The sequence below is a fragment of the Lagenorhynchus albirostris genome, chromosome 14 (genome assembly GCF_949774975.1).
Source record: "Lagenorhynchus albirostris chromosome 14, mLagAlb1.1, whole genome shotgun sequence".
NCBI classification, from domain to species: domain Eukaryota; kingdom Metazoa; phylum Chordata; class Mammalia; order Artiodactyla; family Delphinidae; genus Lagenorhynchus; species Lagenorhynchus albirostris.
This window is the reverse complement of record NC_083108.1, coordinates 48,569,616-48,589,819: the sequence shown is the minus strand read 5'-3', so window position 1 is coordinate 48,589,819 and position 20,204 is coordinate 48,569,616. Positions and strand designations below refer to the sequence as shown.

At 44.3% G+C, this 20,204-nt stretch overlaps 1 protein-coding gene across 9 annotated transcripts in view; it reads left to right on the top strand.

Moving 5' to 3' along the window:
• The window catches only part of LAMA3 (laminin subunit alpha 3), a 258,124-nt gene that overhangs the window by 70,099 nt on the left and 167,821 nt on the right, over positions 1–20,204 (top strand). For all 9 annotated transcript variants that reach the window (XM_060121896.1, XM_060121894.1, XM_060121895.1 and 6 more), the window contains exons 9-11: positions 3,963–4,053; positions 5,972–6,103; positions 7,427–7,489. In XM_060121896.1, the coding sequence (XP_059977879.1) occupies positions 3,963–4,053; positions 5,972–6,103; positions 7,427–7,489 (286 nt within the window). The remainder of the gene's footprint in view (positions 1–3,962; positions 4,054–5,971; positions 6,104–7,426; positions 7,490–20,204) is intronic.

Below are 20,204 nucleotides of genomic sequence, written 5' to 3'. Positions count from 1 at the left end.
TTGGTCATAAAATATTGGGGGAAAGAGCAATGAAGGAAGGCAAGGAGCACAACATTTTTGGATTGACTCCTCGATTCCTTTCTGTTTGATAAAATATTGTTGCTCTTAATGAAGGTTGAAGATTACCCATGTTATTGTAGATGATGCTGGAAGATACTTTATCTCCATTAACTAAAACAGAGTCTTTAGCTTCTTCCATGGAGACATGACTTCTAATCTAAGTCTTGAACTGTTTGTGTCCCTAATGTGTTCGTCTCACTATTTCCAAACTGTTTGTTTTTCTCTCTCTTTCACACTCACATACACACACCACACAAAGCTAAGAGATGGAATCAAGAAACAGACGGAGCACATATGGCTACATTCCCTTCTGCAACAAATCCTACAAAATGACAGGAAAGATACCAAGCAAGCAAAATACTCTCTCCTTCCAGAATCCACAATAGCATGAAAAATAAGAGTGTTATCAACAGACCAGCAGTTTAAAAGATTCCTGAAAGATAGAAAGCAGAAACAGATACATGCAGGAGAACACAGCTGTGATTATCGGAACAATTTGGAGGTACTCCAAGAGGCAACAGATAGAAGAAATTAACTGTGGAGCTACATTTAAACCTATAAAACATTATTGAAGTTTATAAAAGAAGACCTATATGGAAAGGCATAATATGTTTCCAGACTCAGTATTATAAATATACCATTTTTTCGAAACCAATCTATAAATTCAGTGCAATTTCAATCAGATTTTTAATGAAGATGGACAGACTGTTTCTAAAATTCTTATCGATAAAAGACTATGTCTATGAGAATAGACAAGTAGCTTAGAAAAGATGAACAATGACGGGAGAAATTTGTCTTGCGAGATATCAAAATATACCGTGAATCTGTATTAATGGAGTGTGGACTCGGTGCAGGGATAGATAGTTCAATAGAACCTAATAGAGAATTTAGAAACAAATTCATGCAGATATTAAAATTTGGTTTGTGGTAAAATTGGCATTTCTGATGGAAGAGAAAGATGGATAGTACATAAATGATGTTGAATAATTGGCTCTTCATTTGGGAAGAAAATGTAACCCTATCTTATGCCATATACAGAGGGACATGGGGAGTCTTGCCCAGGAAGGGAGGAGAACGGGTGCAGCTACAGCAGGGCAGATGGTTTGGTGAGCTACATGGTGATGCTTCAAGCTGAAATTTGAGTTTGCTGGTAGAACACACATACCGTACAGCAAGGTCTGCCTATCAGAAACCCAGCTGCCTTAGTCACTTCTGGCCGTTATAACAAATATACCATAGACTGGGTAGCTTACACAATAAACAGTTATTTCTCGTAGTTCTGGAGGCTGTGAAGTTCAAGATCAAGATGCCAGCACATCCAGTGTCTGGTGAGAGCCCTCTTTCTGGCTGGCTGATGGCCATTGTCTTGTATTCTCACATGGAGGAGAGAGAGAGAAAGGAAGGAAGCTCTCGCTGTCTCTTCTTATAAGGGCACTAATCCCATCATGAGGGCTCCATCCTCATGATCTGATTACCTCCCCAGGCCCCATCTCCAAATACGTTGGGGATTAGGCTTCCACAAATGAACTTGGGGGGAATACAAACATTTATTCCATAGCACCAGCTAACATGACTGTTTCCTGCCTTTTCTGTGCAGTGCTGGTAATGGGAGAATGATGAAATCTCTGCCATCAGTCTGGGCAGGTGACAGGAAGTGGGAACATCACAGGCAGGCTGGGCCTGCCAAGCAGCCAGCATGTAAGAGCCAGATCGTTATCCTTCAGGGCACGTGGTTGTCAGAGGTGGCTGTTTTCTCACGTGGTATTGATTTCGCTTTTGTTTCTTGGATTTACTATTTTAAGTGTTGGTTTGGGGGTATGTGATGTTTTAAATAGGGTGGTCCGTTCTCTGGGATATGGCATTTGAGTAAAGACCTGAAAGAAGTGAGAGAATGGACCAGGCATCTGTCTGGGGGACAGCTTTCCACGTGGAGGGGACAGCAGGGCAAAGGGCCTTGAGAGGGAACAAGGGGCCTGCGTGGCTGGAGGGGAGTGAGCAGGGCTAGATGCGTCAGAGAGGTCACAGAGGCCAGATCACTTTGACCTTCAGATGGAATATCAGATGGGGTCTTCCCAGGAGAGTGTGGCCAACGAGTGGACTAGCCACTAGTCTCGTTTTACTTGAGGTTCACGGAAGTAGAAGTCAGAACCGGTGTTGTCGGTGTGGTCAAGGAATTGAGGGAAAGAGAGAGAGTCAGAGAGAGATGGGGTTTAACTGAAGATTGAAAAGCATGTAGGAAAAGTTTTGCTTGGAGGAATTAGGACCTGAGAATGATCAGAGCAGGGCCTGAGGTTTCTAGGTGGGCGTTCCTTAGAAAGCCTCTCTAGATGATGCCAAGGGAAAAGGAGTAGGTGGGGGTGGGCTACCTCCTGCACAGATCCCGTCGGTGCCCACCCCACTCTTTAGCTTGGGCAACGGAGGCTTTCTCATCTCGTGTTGTGTCGTACATATGCAAATTCAGACGCCCACTCCTCCTGGCAAGAGTGCTTCCTAGGTACCTCCAACGTTGAAACCTGGAGCCACTACTGTCCTTGAGTCTCCTTCTGGTATTGGTCCAACCATGACCTTGGTGTCCATGGATAAGTGGTGTGTCTTGCCCTCAGGTGGTGCGGGTCCTAGAGAACCACCCAAAACTTGAAGGCAAACTACAGGTATTCTTAGGGTGATTTGTTGCTGTTCTTTGTGTTTTAAAAATATAACTTCTTTGTGGCAGGTGCTTCATTAGACAAACCTTGTGGTAAAGGGGAGAACCCAGGGTACCCACTTGAGAGAACTTTTTCTCATTTCCTACTCCAGTGGGAAAAAAATTGGGAGCCAAGGTTAACCTGATGTCCTCTGTGTATTATAAGCCACAGTGGCAAACAACAGAGTTGAGAGGTTCGTTGGCATTTGATGGAAGAGAGGGTGGACTACAGCTGTTTGCTGTTTGTCCAAGATGTTTATGCATGTAAACCTTAGGTCAGAGAAGTGGCCAGTACGGTTTTAGACCTCACTGTTAAAGTGAATTCAGATTTTAGCCCGCAGGACAAGGAGTGGTAATAAATAAAAGCCTGTAATTAATAAAATCATCTAAAAGGGTAGAGGATACAGAAAGGGTCTTTGTTCTCCTCTCTGTGTTTCTATGCAGACTCCTTTTAAGTCAGTGTGTTATATTTGTTCTTTTTAACTTCCTATTGCCTTTCCTTTCATTAGCGAAAGAACACTGTCCTTCTAATTGTTTCCAAATTAGAGAGAGAGAGAGAGGTGGAATTGAGCTAGACCCATGGTATATAGTTCTTGGAAATTGATGATGCGTGTCGGGTAATTTGATTTTTTCTGGCAATTACAAGGATTAGCCGTGAAATATGAAAGGCTGCCTTGTATTGTACTTTCAAATGAGCTCTGTGTATGAACCACATGCCTACATTTACTATTCCCGTAGCAGAAATGTTTGGGAAATGGTTTCAGACTAAAGCACAGATAAAATTTTGGAATGACGAGAGAAGGGGATCTGTACATGCAGTTTTTTCCAAAATTGGAGAAGATAAAAACACACACATAACCCTTTATCCCTTGGGTTAAACCTAAGGGTGATTTATGGTCCATTCATCGCTGCTGAAGGAAGCTGTGAAGAGTGGTCCTCTGGAATTTTTGCTCACTCAAATGTCAGGTGCTTCATGAAGTGGTAGAGAGGAAAACTTGGGTTGTCCAGTTCATCGAACTTACCCTCATTTCCTCTTCCAATGGGAAAAAGAATTCCAGAGCCAAGTTCAAGCCAGTGTCCTGTGGTAAATCTTGGAGATTCAAGGTCAAGTTCAGTGCTTTTTGTTTTTGATGACTTTTACTTTACATTTGTGTACGACAGAATTATTTCTCTGGATGAATAGCACTCTCCCCCCTAAGTTTCTTTTGTTTCTTTCTAGCATAACACAGCTGGTGTAAACTGTGAAAAGTGTGCTAAGGGCTATTACCGCCCTCACGGCGTTCCGGTCCATGCCCCCGACGGCTGCATCCGTAAGTTTCATTCCAACTTGGTGTGTCTTAACTTCAGGGAGGTCATCGGGCTAAATTCTGATTGGCTAGTAATTCCCTTAGTCTTCTCTCTCTCTTCATATTATTGGTTCTACTCCTTACTAGCTGTGTGACTTCAGGCAGTTACATAGTCTCTCCGAGAATCAGATTTCATATATATAAATGGAAATGATAATCTAGTCTCTAAGAGTAAATGAAATGCAGTCAAAACCACCTAGGAAAATACTGAGCATTGGGCTTGGCGCATACTAGGCCTGCAACAAATGTTTTCTGTTGTTTTGACATGTTTCTATGATCTCCAGTAATTTTAAATTTCATCAGAATTAGACTCAAGGCAACGTAGTAATGATTTCACAAGGATGTAATAATAGTCATAATATTCAAAATAGTTATGATTTATTGAGCACTTGCTATATACAAGGCATGGCCTAAATAATTTCACAAATGTCTTATCTAATTATCATAACAAACTTAAGATAATGTATTATTAGTCTCATTTTTAGATATCGAGAAATCAAAGGGTCTGAGCAGTTAAATATTTTGGCCCAGGTGAGAGAACTACTAACTGGTAGGTCCAGGGTATAGTTCATATCTGTCTAGCACTGCTGTAACGTGCCACTTCCATTATACAGAAAAATGCCACTTTTTTTTTTTTCCTGTGGAATTATCAGTCGTAGATCAGATTATAGACTTTGTTCTGCACGTGTATTTTATTTGGTTCTTTTATGTTCTCTGGCTATTGCAGTTAGAAAACAGTTCCAGTCCTGAAATTGCCTTCTGTGCCCGCCTTCCCCCCCCAGATTCATTCATCATATCATTAATGTTTGAGAGCATCGAAATCCAAAGAATGTGTAAACTCTGATTTGCTCCTCTGTAGGGCATCTTAGTTATTAAAAGTGTGTCCTTGTTTTCCCTCGCTTTTCCACATCCTCCTATGAAGTATGCCCATGATTTATCTTGTGCCCACGAAGAATAAGCTTTGGCAAAGGAAAACAGGACATCGTGAATAAACTCATGCCTCACTAGGAGCCTGTTTTCCATCACTTTTCTCGTTTCTTTGTTCATCACTGAAGTGGTCTCATGGAGATATTAGAGGCTTAGCATAAAGAGTCCACAGGACACATAAATCCTAAACAAATTAAGCAAAGGACACCAGGAGAAGCCAGGCTAGGGGGTTGCTTGGCGCTCACGACTTCTCCAGCCTCCCAGTTCCTCACAGGACGGGGACTCAGCTGAGCTACGACAGTGTTTTTGCTGTCCAAGGTGAGGACTTTTGCCAGGTCCAGGGGAGCTCCCAAGTGAGGGGGTTCCCGAGTGTCTTACACCCAAGTGTGTCCCTCTGGAATGCAAACCCAATAGTCAGGCTGGTTGCAAAAACTGCCTTCAGTAAGCTGTATCACTTGATTCGAACATTTGGGTTGTGGGCACGATCTTGCTGTGCTGTGCACAGATCATATATCAACGTCTAGGCATATCCCACACTTGTGTCCACATCACAGCTGTGTAATGACGACCACTCTGTGGACATTCACAGTTGGCTCACAGCCGGGAGAGGCTGTGCCCAACAGCCCTGCCGGGAGCCCCAGCATGCGCCCACCCAGCCCCTCCGGTGGTGGCTTGTGCAGGGTTGCCCCCTACACGGTGCACTGGGCGGTGCTCAATGGAATAAACCACATCCTCGAGAACTTCTCAGTGTGACGCTCATTAAAGCTTGTCTCTGAGGGTCCACGGGGTTCAGTCAATGCAAACCGTCAACCAGGTGTGCAGTGCAAAACAGGCTGTGCCCTTCCAAGAATCCCTGGAAACCAATGATGAAGTAGTCAACATTGCCTGAGAAGGGTTAGGGCATATTTGCCTTAAGAGGTGCAGTGAAGGACGGACTCCTTGGGATTTCTCTTAGCCTGCAGCTGTCACCCCGACCGCGCGGAGGACTGTCAGCAGGGCTTGGGCCGCTGCACCTGCAGGCCCAACTTCCGCGGGGACCACTGTGAGGAGTGTGCGGCTGGCTACCACCGTTTCCCGATTTGCTCCAGTAAGTCCCAGCTGCGGAAGGAGAGGCCCGGCTTCTCGGCGCTGACCTGGGCTTTGTGCTTCGACCCCTGAGTGCATGGCAGGCATGGGGCAGAGAGGTGGTAGAGGGACAGAAATAGGGCCAGGAAGGTTCTATTTGTGTGAAAATGTTCCCCAAAGTTGGGAACATTACATTTTTATAAGTATGTTTTATAGTGTTATTTATCTCCAAAGTGTTAGGCTGTACCATAGACATTACCATCTCAGCAGGTCAAAGGGTCAGAGAGTGGCAGTTTCAACGTAATAGTAATCCATGTGTGGGGTTTTCCTTCGTAAACCTAGAGTAAAGGTCGCGGGCTTCCAGATGTTCGCGTGCGCACACGTAGTGTGTGTTGTAGTTCCGGTGGCCGGGGGGATGTGTCTGTTCTCTCCCACTGTACAGTAGAGCCCTCACCTCATCCCACTGCCGTGATCTACGAGAACATCTCAGCATCTTGGAGAGATATATACGTGTCTGTTAGAAACAGCGTAGAACGTGGAGCAGGGGAGCGCGTGAAGTCAGCTGTGCAGACTGTTCCAAGAGCTGTGGCCCTATTTGTTCTGCAGTTAGTGTAAAAACTGGACTTTGGGGTCAGGACGGAGAAACACGGTCTCAGGAAGAGGCCACCCCGTTGCTGCGTTAGTTCTTGCCCATTCCCACCTCACAACTCTGCCATCCCCGGAAAAGCATGTTGAGTTGTGGAGCTCTGTGGACAGGATGTGCGCGTGTCCTGGCTCCCACCTGCTGTCCCAGGGTCATTGTTAAACGAGCACCCACTTCCACTGTCAAGTGTCCCAGTTTGGAGGATGAATTACATGATCATCTTAAAGTTAAAGGAACCAGTTTTTAAGCCCAAACATAGTGACACTGAATCAGGGCTCAATCAGTTTAGAATCTATAATGATTGGATAGAGGCTGAGCAGAAATTGCATTTTCATAAGCAAAGTTTTAGGGAAAAAGACTTGAAAGAAAACATTTTTAAAAAGCTAGTCTCGATGTTACATGAAAAAACAATGAAGATACTAAAGAAGTCCAGCTCAGCGCTGCTAGACTGGGACTTAGCTATTGTGAGCACGAAATATCCATTTCTGTCCATTAATACACAAATCAGAATGTCTGACCATCCTGGTTTTATTACTAGATGCATTTTAAGTGTAGCAACATTTCCTTTCTTTCAGTTAGTTTCCACATGCCGCTTTCACTAAGTCAGAGAGGGCTTCTTCCTAGGTAGTGCAACTTAATGTTTTACTTTACTGTCTCCTTAATCATCCTTCTCTGTATTTTTTGATAAACTATTTTTTCTAGGAATTCCCGTTTTTCCTATTTCTACTCCAAGTCCAGAAGATCCAGTAGCTGGAGATATAAAAGGCAAGTAACTTCTCTTTTGGTTTAACTTCAGTGAAGTTGTTATGCTCCATATCCCTTTTCTACTTCCTGTGCACGTGGCTATGTCCAAGTTCAAGTCATCCTCATGGGACCATGGTGGTGCCTTGCAGGTGTGTCGTATTTGGTTTTTTTTTTTTTTTTTTTTTTTTTTTTTGCGGTACGCGGGCCTCTCACTGCTGTGGCCTCTCCCGTTGCGGAACACAGGCTCCGGACGCGCAGGCTCAGCGGCCATGGCTCACGGGCCCAGCCGCTCCGCGGCATGTGGGATCTTCCCGGACCGGGGCACGAACCCACGTCCCCTGCATCGGCAGGCGGACTCTCAACCACTGCGCCACCAGGGAAGCCCAGGTGTGTCGTAGTTGGGCTTCTCACCTCCCATCATTCTCTACTCCAGTCTGTCCTTTGCAATGGCACCACCTGATGGAGACCAAGAAGAGTTTTTAGATTGTATGTTGCTAGATTGCTCAAAAACCTTCAGTAGCAGTCGGTTGCCTGCTGCGTTATTTGGTTCTCCATAAAGGGACTCTGAGAAAGGAATTGAGCGCAAGTAGTTAATTTGGGAGGTGACACCAGGAAGCATCAGTGAGGGAGTGAGTCCGAGATTGAAGGGAACCCTTATGAAGGTGCGTTAGCAGGCAGCCCTGGAGCTGCAGCCCTCTGAGCGACTCTGGGAGGCAGCAGAGAACTTGCTCAGCATTATCCCAACGGAACGGATAACTTCAGTCACCTGATGTGCATGGAGGGCTACCTCTGGGGCATTAACTTTCTGGGCCCGGCCTACCAGAAAAACACCCGGTGAAGAGAGTGGCAGGGGTATGCAGGAAGCAGCCTTTGGGGTGGAGAGGTGCTACACCTACCTAATCCCGGATTCTGCAAGTATTTTATGACCACCTGCTATGTGCATAGCACTTGGCTGCTGGGGACTTAGTGAAACGAATTTCCCAACTCTCCTGGAGCTTATATTTCAGTCGGGGGTGGGGGTGACTCCTACAATAACATATTTAATATACAAACAAGTAAAATCACTAATGTGATAGATTATGATATGCAGGGTTGTGTCCTGCACAAGGTGTTACTTTTAAATGGGAGTCATCCACATGGTAGGTGTAAATTAACCCATATGAGAGTATTCCAGGCCTTTGGGTTCGATTCTGGAGCTGTGAGCAGTTCGCTGTGTGAACCCACAGTGGTGCTCACAGGGACACACACGCTCAGAAGGGCGCAGCACATTGCACGCACACAGCCCACGACCATCTGGGTCAGGCTTGGGTAACCTACCTGGTCTCGTCCCCCAAGATGGGGAAAGGCCTGATGGTCACGTGCTCATCTCACTGGGAGCACATGGACCCCTCTTCCTGGTGCGTCCGGAGTGTGAGTGGGCAGGGAAGGGGCACTGGTGGCCAGGCAAGAACATGGTCTCTGGAGGGCCATCCTTGGTCAAGGAATTCAGGTTCTACAACAGTATATTAGCTCCGGGTGCGTTGGCCATCAGTGCTGTGGAATAAATAAGGCCGAGAGAGAGAGGGTAGGAATGTGAGGTTTGCACATGTAAGTAGGTTGTCAGGGAAACCCTCCCTGAAGAGATGATTAAGCTGGGTCGTCAGGGGGCTGAGGGCTGAGCTCTGCAGGTGTCTGGGGAGAAGCATCTAGATGCAGGAAAGAGTAAGTGCAAAGTCCCTGGGGCAGGACATGCCGGGGGTGTTCCCTGAACAGAGAGAGATCAGGGGTGTGAAAGCAGTGTGAGCGAAGGGGAGGGGGTGAGGGGGGCAACCCGGGGACCAGATTGCAGGCCCTCGTCAGCCACTGCGCGGACGTAGCCTCTACTCTGATGAGCCAGGAGAGTTCGGCACAGGGAAACTACGTTGCGTTGGGGTGTGGCAACTGTGTTGAAGACCAGCTGGAGGAGGAGGAGAGCAGAAGCAGGGAAGCCATCACGAGGATGATCCGTGAGGAAGAGATGGTGGTGGCTGGGACCCCGGAGGTGTCAGTGGAGGTGACAAGCAGTGCACAGACGGTGGGTATAATCTGAGGATGCAGCCCACAGGACTTGCCTGGGGGTTGCTGGGCAGAGGTGGCCTGTTAGAGCAAGAAGACTGGGGGTGGCTCCCGGCTTCTGGATGGAGCACACAAGGAGCGAAGGGGAGGGGGTGCCATTTGTTGAGTGGAAAAGGCTGTCAGAAAGGAGGAGGCGGAGCGCGGGGACGGGCTGGGCAAGGGCCTGCGGACCCGTGGCGGGAGCATGTGGATGCTCTCTTCTGGTCTTTCTCTTTTTCTTTGCAAAATAAGAATCAAGATGGGGGCAGAAATTGAGGCTGGGGAGAAGGCCTTGGAGTTGAGGAGAGAGAAGGTATGAAAGAGGCATCCTGGAACGCGGGGGAGTGAATGGGCTTGGGGAGTGTCACGGGATTTGGGGCAGCACAAGGGCTCACCTGACGTCAGCTCTCACGTGACCCACTTTACCTTCCTGTGCCGTTTCCTGCTTGTGCCCTGCCCACACCCGGCTCCTCTGAGCAGACCACGGCGCTGGGGTATTATGCGGGGTATTGTCTTTAGCTTTCATCAGACACTTGGTCATTTGGGGACAGTAGTTGTGCCTGACTCGCTTTCTAATCCCCACAGCACCTGCCGTGGTATCCTGCTCACAGCGGGTATCAGCAAGCTTTTGCTTAAATGTTTGTCATTTGACTAGAATGGGACTCAGCTTTTGAGCCTGGATTATGACACACATCTCTGGTTTCCTTCCACAAACGTGTTTTAGATCTTTCATTTCTGGTCTGTTTCCCTTTGTTATCCCATTCTTTTTTCTCCCCAACTAGATTGGTGGTGACTTCAGGGAAAGAAATTTAACTGAACTTGAAGGGAAGTTCAGACGTCTATTACAAAATATTAGAGAAGCCTCAGAACACAGCCTCGAGAAAAGAAGTTTCAATTAGCGCAATTAGATTTAGTTGGGCATTGGAAGGCACAGATACCCACTTCAATTTGGTTTCCACTAATGCATTTTAAAAACACCCAATTTGGGGCCGAACTTCTGGCAGTGAACATTAGAAGCACAGACATCTCAACTGCCAGGAGACACACAGCACTGGATAATACCAAGTCCCTCCCACCCCAGAGAATTTTATTTCATTAAGGCTCATTAATGCTTTCATGTCTTCTGATATAGTGGTTCTTAAACAGGGCTATGTTTTAGAACCCCATGCTTTTACAGAGTATAAATTCCTGAGTTTCACCCCCAGAACTTTTTTTTCCCCCAAATATCTTATTTAAAGTTTTCCATATATACATATAATTTCCTAAAGTTTCTTTATAAATTTCGTATGTATTTGTTCCATTGAAGTTCCAGTGTTCTTTTTTTCTTTTACTTTTTTTTTAGTTTCTGCACGTACCAATTCCATGTTATGTTAATAATAGTGATGCTTTTTTCTAAAAACAGTAGTATAATTTTCTAATTATCCTAAAAGTTTTTACTAGGCAAATATCTAACTATTTAGCTAAAATAAATGTTCTTGCATTTTTTTTTTTTTTTTTTGCGGTACGCGGGCCTCTCACTGTTGTGGCCTCTCCCGTTGCGGAGCACAGGCTCCGAATGCGCAGGCTCAGCGGCCATGGCTCGCGGGCCCAGCCGCAACGCGGCATGTGGGATCCTCCCGGACCGGGGCACGAACCCGCGTCCCCTGCATTGGCAGGCGGACCCTCAACCACTGCACCACCAGGGAAGCCTCTTGCATTCTTATAGGTTAGTTGGGTCTGAGGTCAGCTACACAAACTCTGAGAGGCTATTTTTGGAGTGAATCTTTGCATACTCAAAGCACATGTAGCATAGTTCGTTCTTTTTTTTTTTTCATTTTTTTTAACATCTTTAGTGGAGTATAATTGGTTTCCAGTGTTGTGTTAGTTTCTGCTGTATAACAAAGTGAATCAGCTATATGTATACATATATCCCCATCTCTGCTCCCTCTTGCGTCTCCCTCCCACCCTCCCTATCCTACCCCTCTAGGTGGTCACAAAACACCGAACTGACCTCCCTGTGCTATGCAGCTGCTTCCCACTTAGCTATCTATTTTACCTTTGGTAGTGTATATATGTCAATGCTACTCTCTCACTTAGTCCCAGCTTACCAGTCCCTCTCCTTGTGTCCTCAAGTTCATTCTCTATGTCTGCATCTTTATTCCTGTCCTGCCCCTAGGTTCAACAGAAACTTATTTTTTTTTAGATTCCATATATATGTGTTAGCATATGGTATTTGTTTGTCTCTTTCTGACTTACTTCACTCTATATGACAGACTCTAGGTCCATCCACCTCACTACAAATAACTCAATTTCGTTTCCTTTATGGCTGAGTAATATTCCATTGTATATATGTGCCACATCTTCTTTATCCATTCATCTGTTGATGGACACTTAGGTTGCTTCCATGTCCTAGCTATTGTAAATAGAGCTGCAATGAACATTGTGGTTCATGACTCTTTTTGAATTATGGTTTTCTCAGGGTATATGCCTAGTAGTGAGATTGCTGGGTCATATGGTAGTTCTATTTTTAGTTTTTTAAGGACCCTCCATACTGTTCTCCATAGTGGCTGTATCAATTTACATTCCCACCAACGGTGCAAGAGGGTTCCCTTTTCTCCACACCCCCTCCAGCATTTACTGTTTGTAGATTTTTTGATGATGGCCATTCTGACCAGTGTGAGGTGATACCTCATTGTGGTTTTGATTTGCATTTCTCTAATGATTAATGATGTTGAGCATTCTTTCATGTGTTTGTTGGCAGCCTGTATATCTTCTTTGGAGAAATGTCTATTTAGGTCTTCTGCCCATTTTTGGATTGGGTTGTTTGTTTTTTTGTTATTGAGCTGCATGAGCTGCTTATAAATTTTGGAGATTAATCCTTTGTCAGTTGCTTCATTTGCAAATATTTTCTCCCATTCTGAGGGTTGCCTTTTCATATTGTTTATGGTTTCCTTTGCTGTGCAAAAGCTTTGAAGTTCCATTAGGTCCCATTTGTTTATTTTTGTTTTTACTTCCATTTCTCTAGGAGGTGGGTCAAAAAGGATCTTGCTGTGATTTATGTCATAGAGTGTTCTGCCTATGTTTTCCTCTAAGGGTTTTATAGTGTCTGGTCTTACATTTAGGTCTTTAATCCATTCTGAGTTTATTTTTGTGTATGGTGTTAGGAAGTGTTCTAATTTCATTCTTTTACATGTAGCTGTCCAGTTTTCTCAGTACCACTTACTGTAGAGGCTGTCTTTTCTCCATTGTATATTCTTGCCTCCTTTACCAAAGATAAGGTGACCATAGGTGTGTGGGTTTATCTCTGGCCTTTCTATCCTGTTCCATTGATCTATATTTCTGTTTCTGTGCCAGTACCATGATGTCTTGATTGCTGTAGCTTTGTAGTATAGTCTGAAGTCAGGAAGCCTGATTCCTCCAGCTCCATTTTTCTTTCTCAAGATTGCTTTGGCTATTCGGGGTCTTTTGTGTTTCCATACAAATTGTGAAATTTTTTGTTCTAGTTCTGTGAAAAATGCCGTTGGTAGTTTGATAGGGATTGAATTGAATCTGTAGATTGTTTTGGGTAGTATAGTCATTTCCACAATGTTGATTCTTCCAATCCAAGAACATGGTATATCTCTCCATCTGTTTGTATCATCTTTAATTTCTTTCATCAGTGTCTTATAGTTTTCTGCATACAGGTCTTTTGTCTCCTTAGGTGGGTTTATTCCTAGATATTTTATTCTTTTTGTTGCAATGGTAAATGGGAGTGTTTCCTTAATTTCTCTTTCAGATTTTTCGTCGTTAGTGTACAGTGTACAGTGCAAGAGATTTCTGTGCATTAATTTTGTATCTGTTACTTTACCAAATTCATTGATTGGCTCTAGTAGTTTTCTGGTAGCATCTTTAGGATTCTCTTGTATACTATCATGTTATCTGCAAGCAGTGACAGTTTTACTTCTTTTCCATTTGGAAAAGAAGATTTGGATTCCATTTATTTCTTTTTCTTCTCTTATTGCCATGGCTAAAACTTCCAAAACTATGTTGAATAGTATTGGTGAGAGTGGGCAAGCTTGTCTTGTTCCTGATCTTAGAGGAGATGGTTTCAGTTTTTTTACCATTGAGAACGATGTTGGCTGTGTGTTTGTCATATATGGCCTTTATTATGTTGAGGTAGGTTCTCTCTATGCCTACTTTCTGGAGAGTTTTTATCATAAATGGGTGTTGAATTTTGTCAAAAGCTTTTTCTGTGTCTATTGAGAAGATCATATGGTTTTTATTCTTCAGTTTGTTAATGTGTGTCACATTGATTGATTTGTGTGTATGGAAGAATCCTTGCGTTCCTGGGATAAATCCCACTTGATCATGGTCTATGATCCTTTTAATGTGATGATGGATTCTGTTTGCTAGTATTTTGTTGAGGACTTTTGCATCTATGTTCATCAGTGATATTGGCCTGTAGTTTTCTTTTTTTTGTTACATCTTTGTCTGGTTTTGATGTCAGGGGGATGGTAGTTTGTAGAATGAGTTTGGGAGTGTTCCTCCCTCTGCTATATTTTGGAAGAGTTTGAGAAGGATAGGGGTTAGCTCTTCTCTAAATGTTTGATAGAATTAGCCTGTGAAGCCATCTGGTCCTGGGCTTTTCTTTGTTGGAAGATTTTTAATCACAGTTTCAATTTCAGTGCTTGTGATTGGTCTGTTTATATTTCCTATTTCTTCCTGGTTCAGTCTTGGAAGGTTGTACTTTTCTAAGAATTTGTCCATTCCTTCCAGGTTGTCCATTTCATTGGCATATAGTTGCTTGTAGTACTCTCTCATGATCCTTTGTATTTCTGCAGTTGTCAGTTGTTACTTCTCCTTTTTCATTTCTAATTCTATTGATTTGAGTCTTCTCCCTTTTTTTCTTGATGAGTCTGGCTAGTGGTTTATCTATTTTGTTTATCTTCTCAAAGAACCATCTTTTAGTTTTTTTGATCTTTGCTATTGTTTCCTTCATTTCTTTTTCATTTATTTCTGATCTGATCTTTATGATTTCTTTCCTTCTGCTAACTATAGGGTTTTTTTGTTCTTCTTTCTCTAATTGCTTTAGGTGTAAGGTTATGTTGTTTATTTGAGATTTTTCTTGTTTCATGAGGTAGGATTGTATTGCTATAACCTTCCCTCTTAGAACTACTTTTGCTGCATCCCATAGGTTTTGGGTCACCGTGTTTTCATTGTCATTTGTTTCTAGGTATTTTTTGATTTCCTCTTTGATTTCTTCAGTGATCTCTTGGTTATTTAGTAGTGTATTGTTTAGCCTCCATGTGTTTGTATTTTTTACAGTTTTTTCCTGTAATTGATATCTAGTCTCATAGCGTTGTGGTCGGGAAAGATATTTGATGCGATTTCCATTTTCTTAAATTTACCAGGGCTTGATTTGTGACCCAAGATATGATCCATCCTGGAGAATGTTCCATGAGCACTGGAGAAGAAAGTGTATTCTGTTGTTTTGTTTTGTTTTGTTTATAAATTTATTTATCTTATTTATTTTTGGCTGCATTGGGTCTTCGTTGCTGTGTGCAGGCTTTCTCTAGTCACAGCGAGTGGGGGCTACTCTTTGTTGTGGTGCGTGGGCTTCTCACTGCGGTGGCTTCTCTTGTTGCGGAGCATGGGCTCTAGGCGCATGGGCTTCAGTAGTTGCAGCATGCGGGCTCAGTAGTTGTGGCACACGGGCCCTAGAGCACACAGGCTTCAGTAGTTTTGGCACGCGGGCTCAGTAGTTGTGGCTCACAGGCTCTAGAGTGCAGACTCAGTAGTTGTGGCACGTGGGCTTAGTTGCTCCGCAGCATGTGGGATCTTCCCGGACCAGGGCTCGAACCCATGTCCCCTGCATTTGCAGGCAGATTCTTAACCACTGCGCCACCAGGGAAGCCCTATTCTGTTGGTTTTGGATGGAACGTCCTATAAATATCAAGTAAATCCATCTTGTCTAATGTGTCATTTAAAGCTTGTGTTTCCTTATTTATTTTCATTTTGGATGATCTGTCCATTGGTGAAAGTGGGGTGTTAAAGTCGATTTCCCCTATTATGGCTGTTAACCATATGTATTGAGGTGCTCCTATGTTGGGTACATAAATATTTACAACTGTTATATCTTCTTCTTGGATTGATTCCTTGATCATTATGTAGTGTCCTTCTTTGTCTCTTGTAATAGTCTTTATTTTAAAGTCTATTTTGTCTGATATGAGAATTGCTACTCCAGCTTTCTCTTGATTTCCATTTGCATGGAATATCTTTTTCCATACACTCACTTTCAGTCTGTATGTGTCCCTAGGTCTGAAGTGGGTCTCTTGTAGATGGCATATATCACCCCCAGATCTTAAATCTAGATTTCCAGGGGTGAAGTGCAGGCTGGCATTTTGCACAGGTTTTCCAGATGATTCTGTCATATGTCTGTTGTTAAGAACAACTGCTCGAGTTAGTAGAAATTCCTATTTAGTGGTTGGCAGACTTTCCTGTAAGGATAAAGATAGTAAATATTTTCATCTTTGTAGGCAAAGTTGTGAGTACTCAAATCTGCTATAGTAACATGAAAAGAATCATAGACAGTATGTATAATAAATGATTGAGCTTGGCTGTGTTCCAATATAACTTTGTTTACTAAAACAAGGATGGGTCTGGCCCTCAGGCCATAGTTTATAGATCCTGGGATTATATCAGCATCTCTGAGTTTGGGATTCCACAGCCAGGCAATGATTTACCAGGGATTCCACAGCCAGGGCAATGTTTTACCAGGAGATTCCAGTGTGCAGCCCCAATTGAGAATTTTAGAAAATCCATAGGCTCAATTCCAGACACTTGAACCAAAGGGGACGTGAAGCAAAAGGACAGAACAATTTTGCAGATCAGAATGTTTTTAGGTTTTTCGTTATGTTTCATGACTGGATATTATTTGGATTTTCTGGGTCCAAGTGATCATTTATAACCACTTAACATTTATTGTTAGGAGGTCAACGTTTAGTAGACACATCTTCAAGGGCTCTTTTTGAAAATGACAGGATACACAAAACATTCACTCTAGGGGGACACTGGCCTCCGGGCATGGGCACAGTTTTATTCCTCCAAATTCAAACAAAGAGTGGTGACAGGCAAAATCAACAGCTGCAGGAAGACTCCAGGTGCTTACCTTAGGAGATTGATACAGTCTTGGGATGATTTTGTAAAGCAGCGCATTTGGCCTGAAGACATGGCTGCCCAGAGGTTTCTTGACAAATACCATGAGAAGGTTTTGATCCCCCATCACTTTGTAAGGAGCTACTTGCCATTGCCGAAGTATTGCGTCAGTGGGATCGGGGCCGGGGCACGCGCTAATGATGAGAACTCTGAGAGGTGGGGCGACCGCCACTAGGGCATGCCTTCCTGCTGTCTCTCCCCAGGCTGGGCATCTCACCTGGCTGGCAGGGTGGGGCATTCATTGCTGGCGTGGAGACAAGCCAGATACAGCTTAGAGGTGAACGGGTGAATTCTGTTATCTCGGTTTGGCAGCTCTGTGCCAATAAAATAAAACTCAAGGAATGGTGTGGCGTTTACCCAAGAGAATTGTCGTCTTGAATAGTTAGCATATTCTTCATTCATTAAACTCCTATTAAGTGCCTCCTCTATACTAGGCATGGCCAAGGCAGCTGCCTCTCACGGTCCCTGCTCCCTGGAAGCCCCCAGGCCTGTGGGAGACACACAGACAAGCAGTTAGAACAGCAGGAGTTGATGCTATGACAGGGCAAGAACACGGAGCCATGGGAGCAAACACAAGGGGCATCTTTACAGCTCTTTACAGAAGGGAGGGAGGGAAGGCAGGTGGGAAGGAGAGAAGGAGAGAAGGAAGGATGGAAGGAACAGTGGAAGGAGGAGGGAAGGAAAGGAGGAAGGGAAAAGGCAGAGGTTCTAGAAGGGCTTCCTGGGACCAGGAGGAGGGGGCATTGAGGATGTGGCAGACCTGTATATATATGGTGACGATTTTACAGCAAGTGACAGGAAGGCATCTCGAGGAAGAGACACCTTTTTCTAGTTTGCATAGAGGTGCCGCACGGGCTCTGGCAGCCTGAAGGTTTTGAAGGGTCTGCTGTGTCACACATGTCGAGGACTTTGGATTGGGTACTGAAGGCATTGGGTCACCGTTGAGGGGTTACTCTAGAAATTGATATGCAAAGGTTGGCGTTCTAGAAAGATCACTCCTGACACCAGTGTGGAGAGTGGGTTGGAAGAAGACAGGAAGCAGACAGCCTTGTCAGGAGGCTCTTGAAATAATCCAGGCAAACGAGGATGAGGACCTGGAGGTCCTCTGGAAGTCTGGAAGGAGAGGAGGATTGCGGGCGCTTTCCTGAGATATAAGCACTACGGCCTGGTGAGGATGTGTGGGAGGTGAGGGTCGGGGAGAAGTGAGGGACCTTAGAGGTTTCTGCCTCCTGCACCGTGTAGGAGTACTTGCCAGGTAAGTTAAGGGTCAGGTGAACGTGGTAACCACTACACTGTGGAAACCATGCCTAAGTTAAAAAGTGAATTTCAGAAACAGAAATTTAGAAATGCACAGGCACTAGATGCTTCCTTTCTCTTTACAAGTGGTTGTAAACCGGGATTCCTTGGACTGCAATGCCTTTGTAAAGTTCAAGTTTCTTACTGAATTCCAATGCCTGGTCTAATGCCAAGACTGTAATTGACAGCAAACCTTTGCATTTCCCTGTGGTGTTCTCAGCCTGTGGGGCCCTGGCATTGGGACCTTGTATGGCAGCTGTGATGGACAGCTGCTGTGATGGACAGCTGCTGTGATGGACAGCTGCTGTGATGGACAGTCAGGGCGGTGCTCGTGCCAGCCTGGGTTCCAAGGCTTCTCTTGTGATGAATATGCCCTTGGACACATCCAGTGCCCTTCTTGTCAAGTTAGGTGACTGTTGAAGTATAAACAAGTTAGAGATTATGCAAAGACTGTAAAGTTGCTCTGATATACCCTGATCTTTTTTTTCTTAATTATTGCAAAAAAATAATTCCACAACTTTGTTACTAACCTTTTACCTGAAAAAGGGCAAAGGGAGGGTGTGGGATTTAGCTAACTTTTCAGATTATCTATTACTCTAACCCTTGTAGAAAACCCTTCTGAAATGCATGAGACTTCCCTTCCTTGAGAAGTAGGGGGAACTCAGTCAAATCTTTGAGTTTTTCAGGATCTTCCTCAAGGGACCATGTTGCAGGTTTAGATGCTAGTGTTCTTGGTTTTTTTAAATCTTTACTAAGTATAATTGCTTTACAATGTTGTGTTAGTTTCTGCTGTACAACAAAGTGAGTCAGCTATATGTATACGTATATCCCCATATCCCCTCCCTCATGAGCCTCCCTCCCACCCTCCCTATCCCACCCCTCTAGGTCGTCGCAAAGCACCAAGCTGATCTCCCTGTGCTACGCGGCTGCTTCCCACTGATGCTAATGTTCTTGATAGAAATGTAGATGTTTTAAATATGAGAATGGTTTGAATACATACACTAATCTGGAACATACCTTGAACACAGCTTTTAAAATCAGTTATCAGCTTGTATTCTTGGCATCATAGAAAGGGCATGGGCTTTAGAATCAGACAGACCTGGGTTCAAAGCCCTACTTAGCTCCTCGGGCTGTGTGACCTTGCGCAACTTAATTAACCTTTCTAATAACCTAAATGTCCATCGACACATGAATGGAGAAAGAAGATGTGGCACATATATACAATGGAATATTACTCAGCCATAAAAAGAAACGAAATTGAGTTATTTGTAGTGAGGTGGATGGACCTAGAGTCTGTCATACAGAGTGAAGTAAGTCAGAAAGAGAAAAACAAATACCGTATGCTAACGCACATATATGGGATCTTAAAAAAAAAATGGTACTGATGAACCTAGTGGCAGGGCAGGAATAAAGATGTAGCCATAGAGAATGGACTTGAGGACACAGGGTGGGGAGAGGGGGAAGCTGGGGCGAGTGGGAGTAGCACAGACCTATATACACTACCAAATGTAAAATAGCTAGTGGGAAGCAGCTGCATAGCACAGGGAGATCATCTTGGTGCTTTGCCACAACCTAGAGGGGTGGGATAGGGAGGGTGGGAGGGAGGCTCATGAGGGAGGGGATATGGGGATATATGTATGCATATGGCTGATTCACTTGGTTGTACAACAGAAACTAACACAGTATTGTGAAGCAATTATACTCCAATAAAGATCTATTAAAGGGCTTCCCTGGTGGCGCAGTGGTTGAGAGTCCGCCTGCCGATGCAGGGGACACGGGGTTCATGCCCCGGTCCAGGAAGATCCCACGTGCCGCGGAGTGGCTGGGCCCGTGAGCCATGGCCACTGAGCCTGCGCGTTTGGAGCCTGTGCTCCGCAACGGGAGAGGCCACAGCAGTGAGAGGCCCGCGTACGGCAAAAAAAAAAAAAAAAAAAAAGATCTATTAAAAAAAACCTTTCAGAGCATCTTTTTCCTCAACTATCAAATGCTTACGTATCTTGCGGGCTTTTGCTTGACCTCACTATTTAATCCATCCATAATAAAGTCAAGCAAGAGCCCTGTCTTCTTGGGAAATATTTATTGATTGAGACATACTGTACATGGCAGCGGGAGTCCTGAGGTGAGCTCTCCCTAAGTTTTCAGTTTGAAAGGTGTTTCGTTCTTCTATTGCTATGTAATAAATCACCCCAAAATT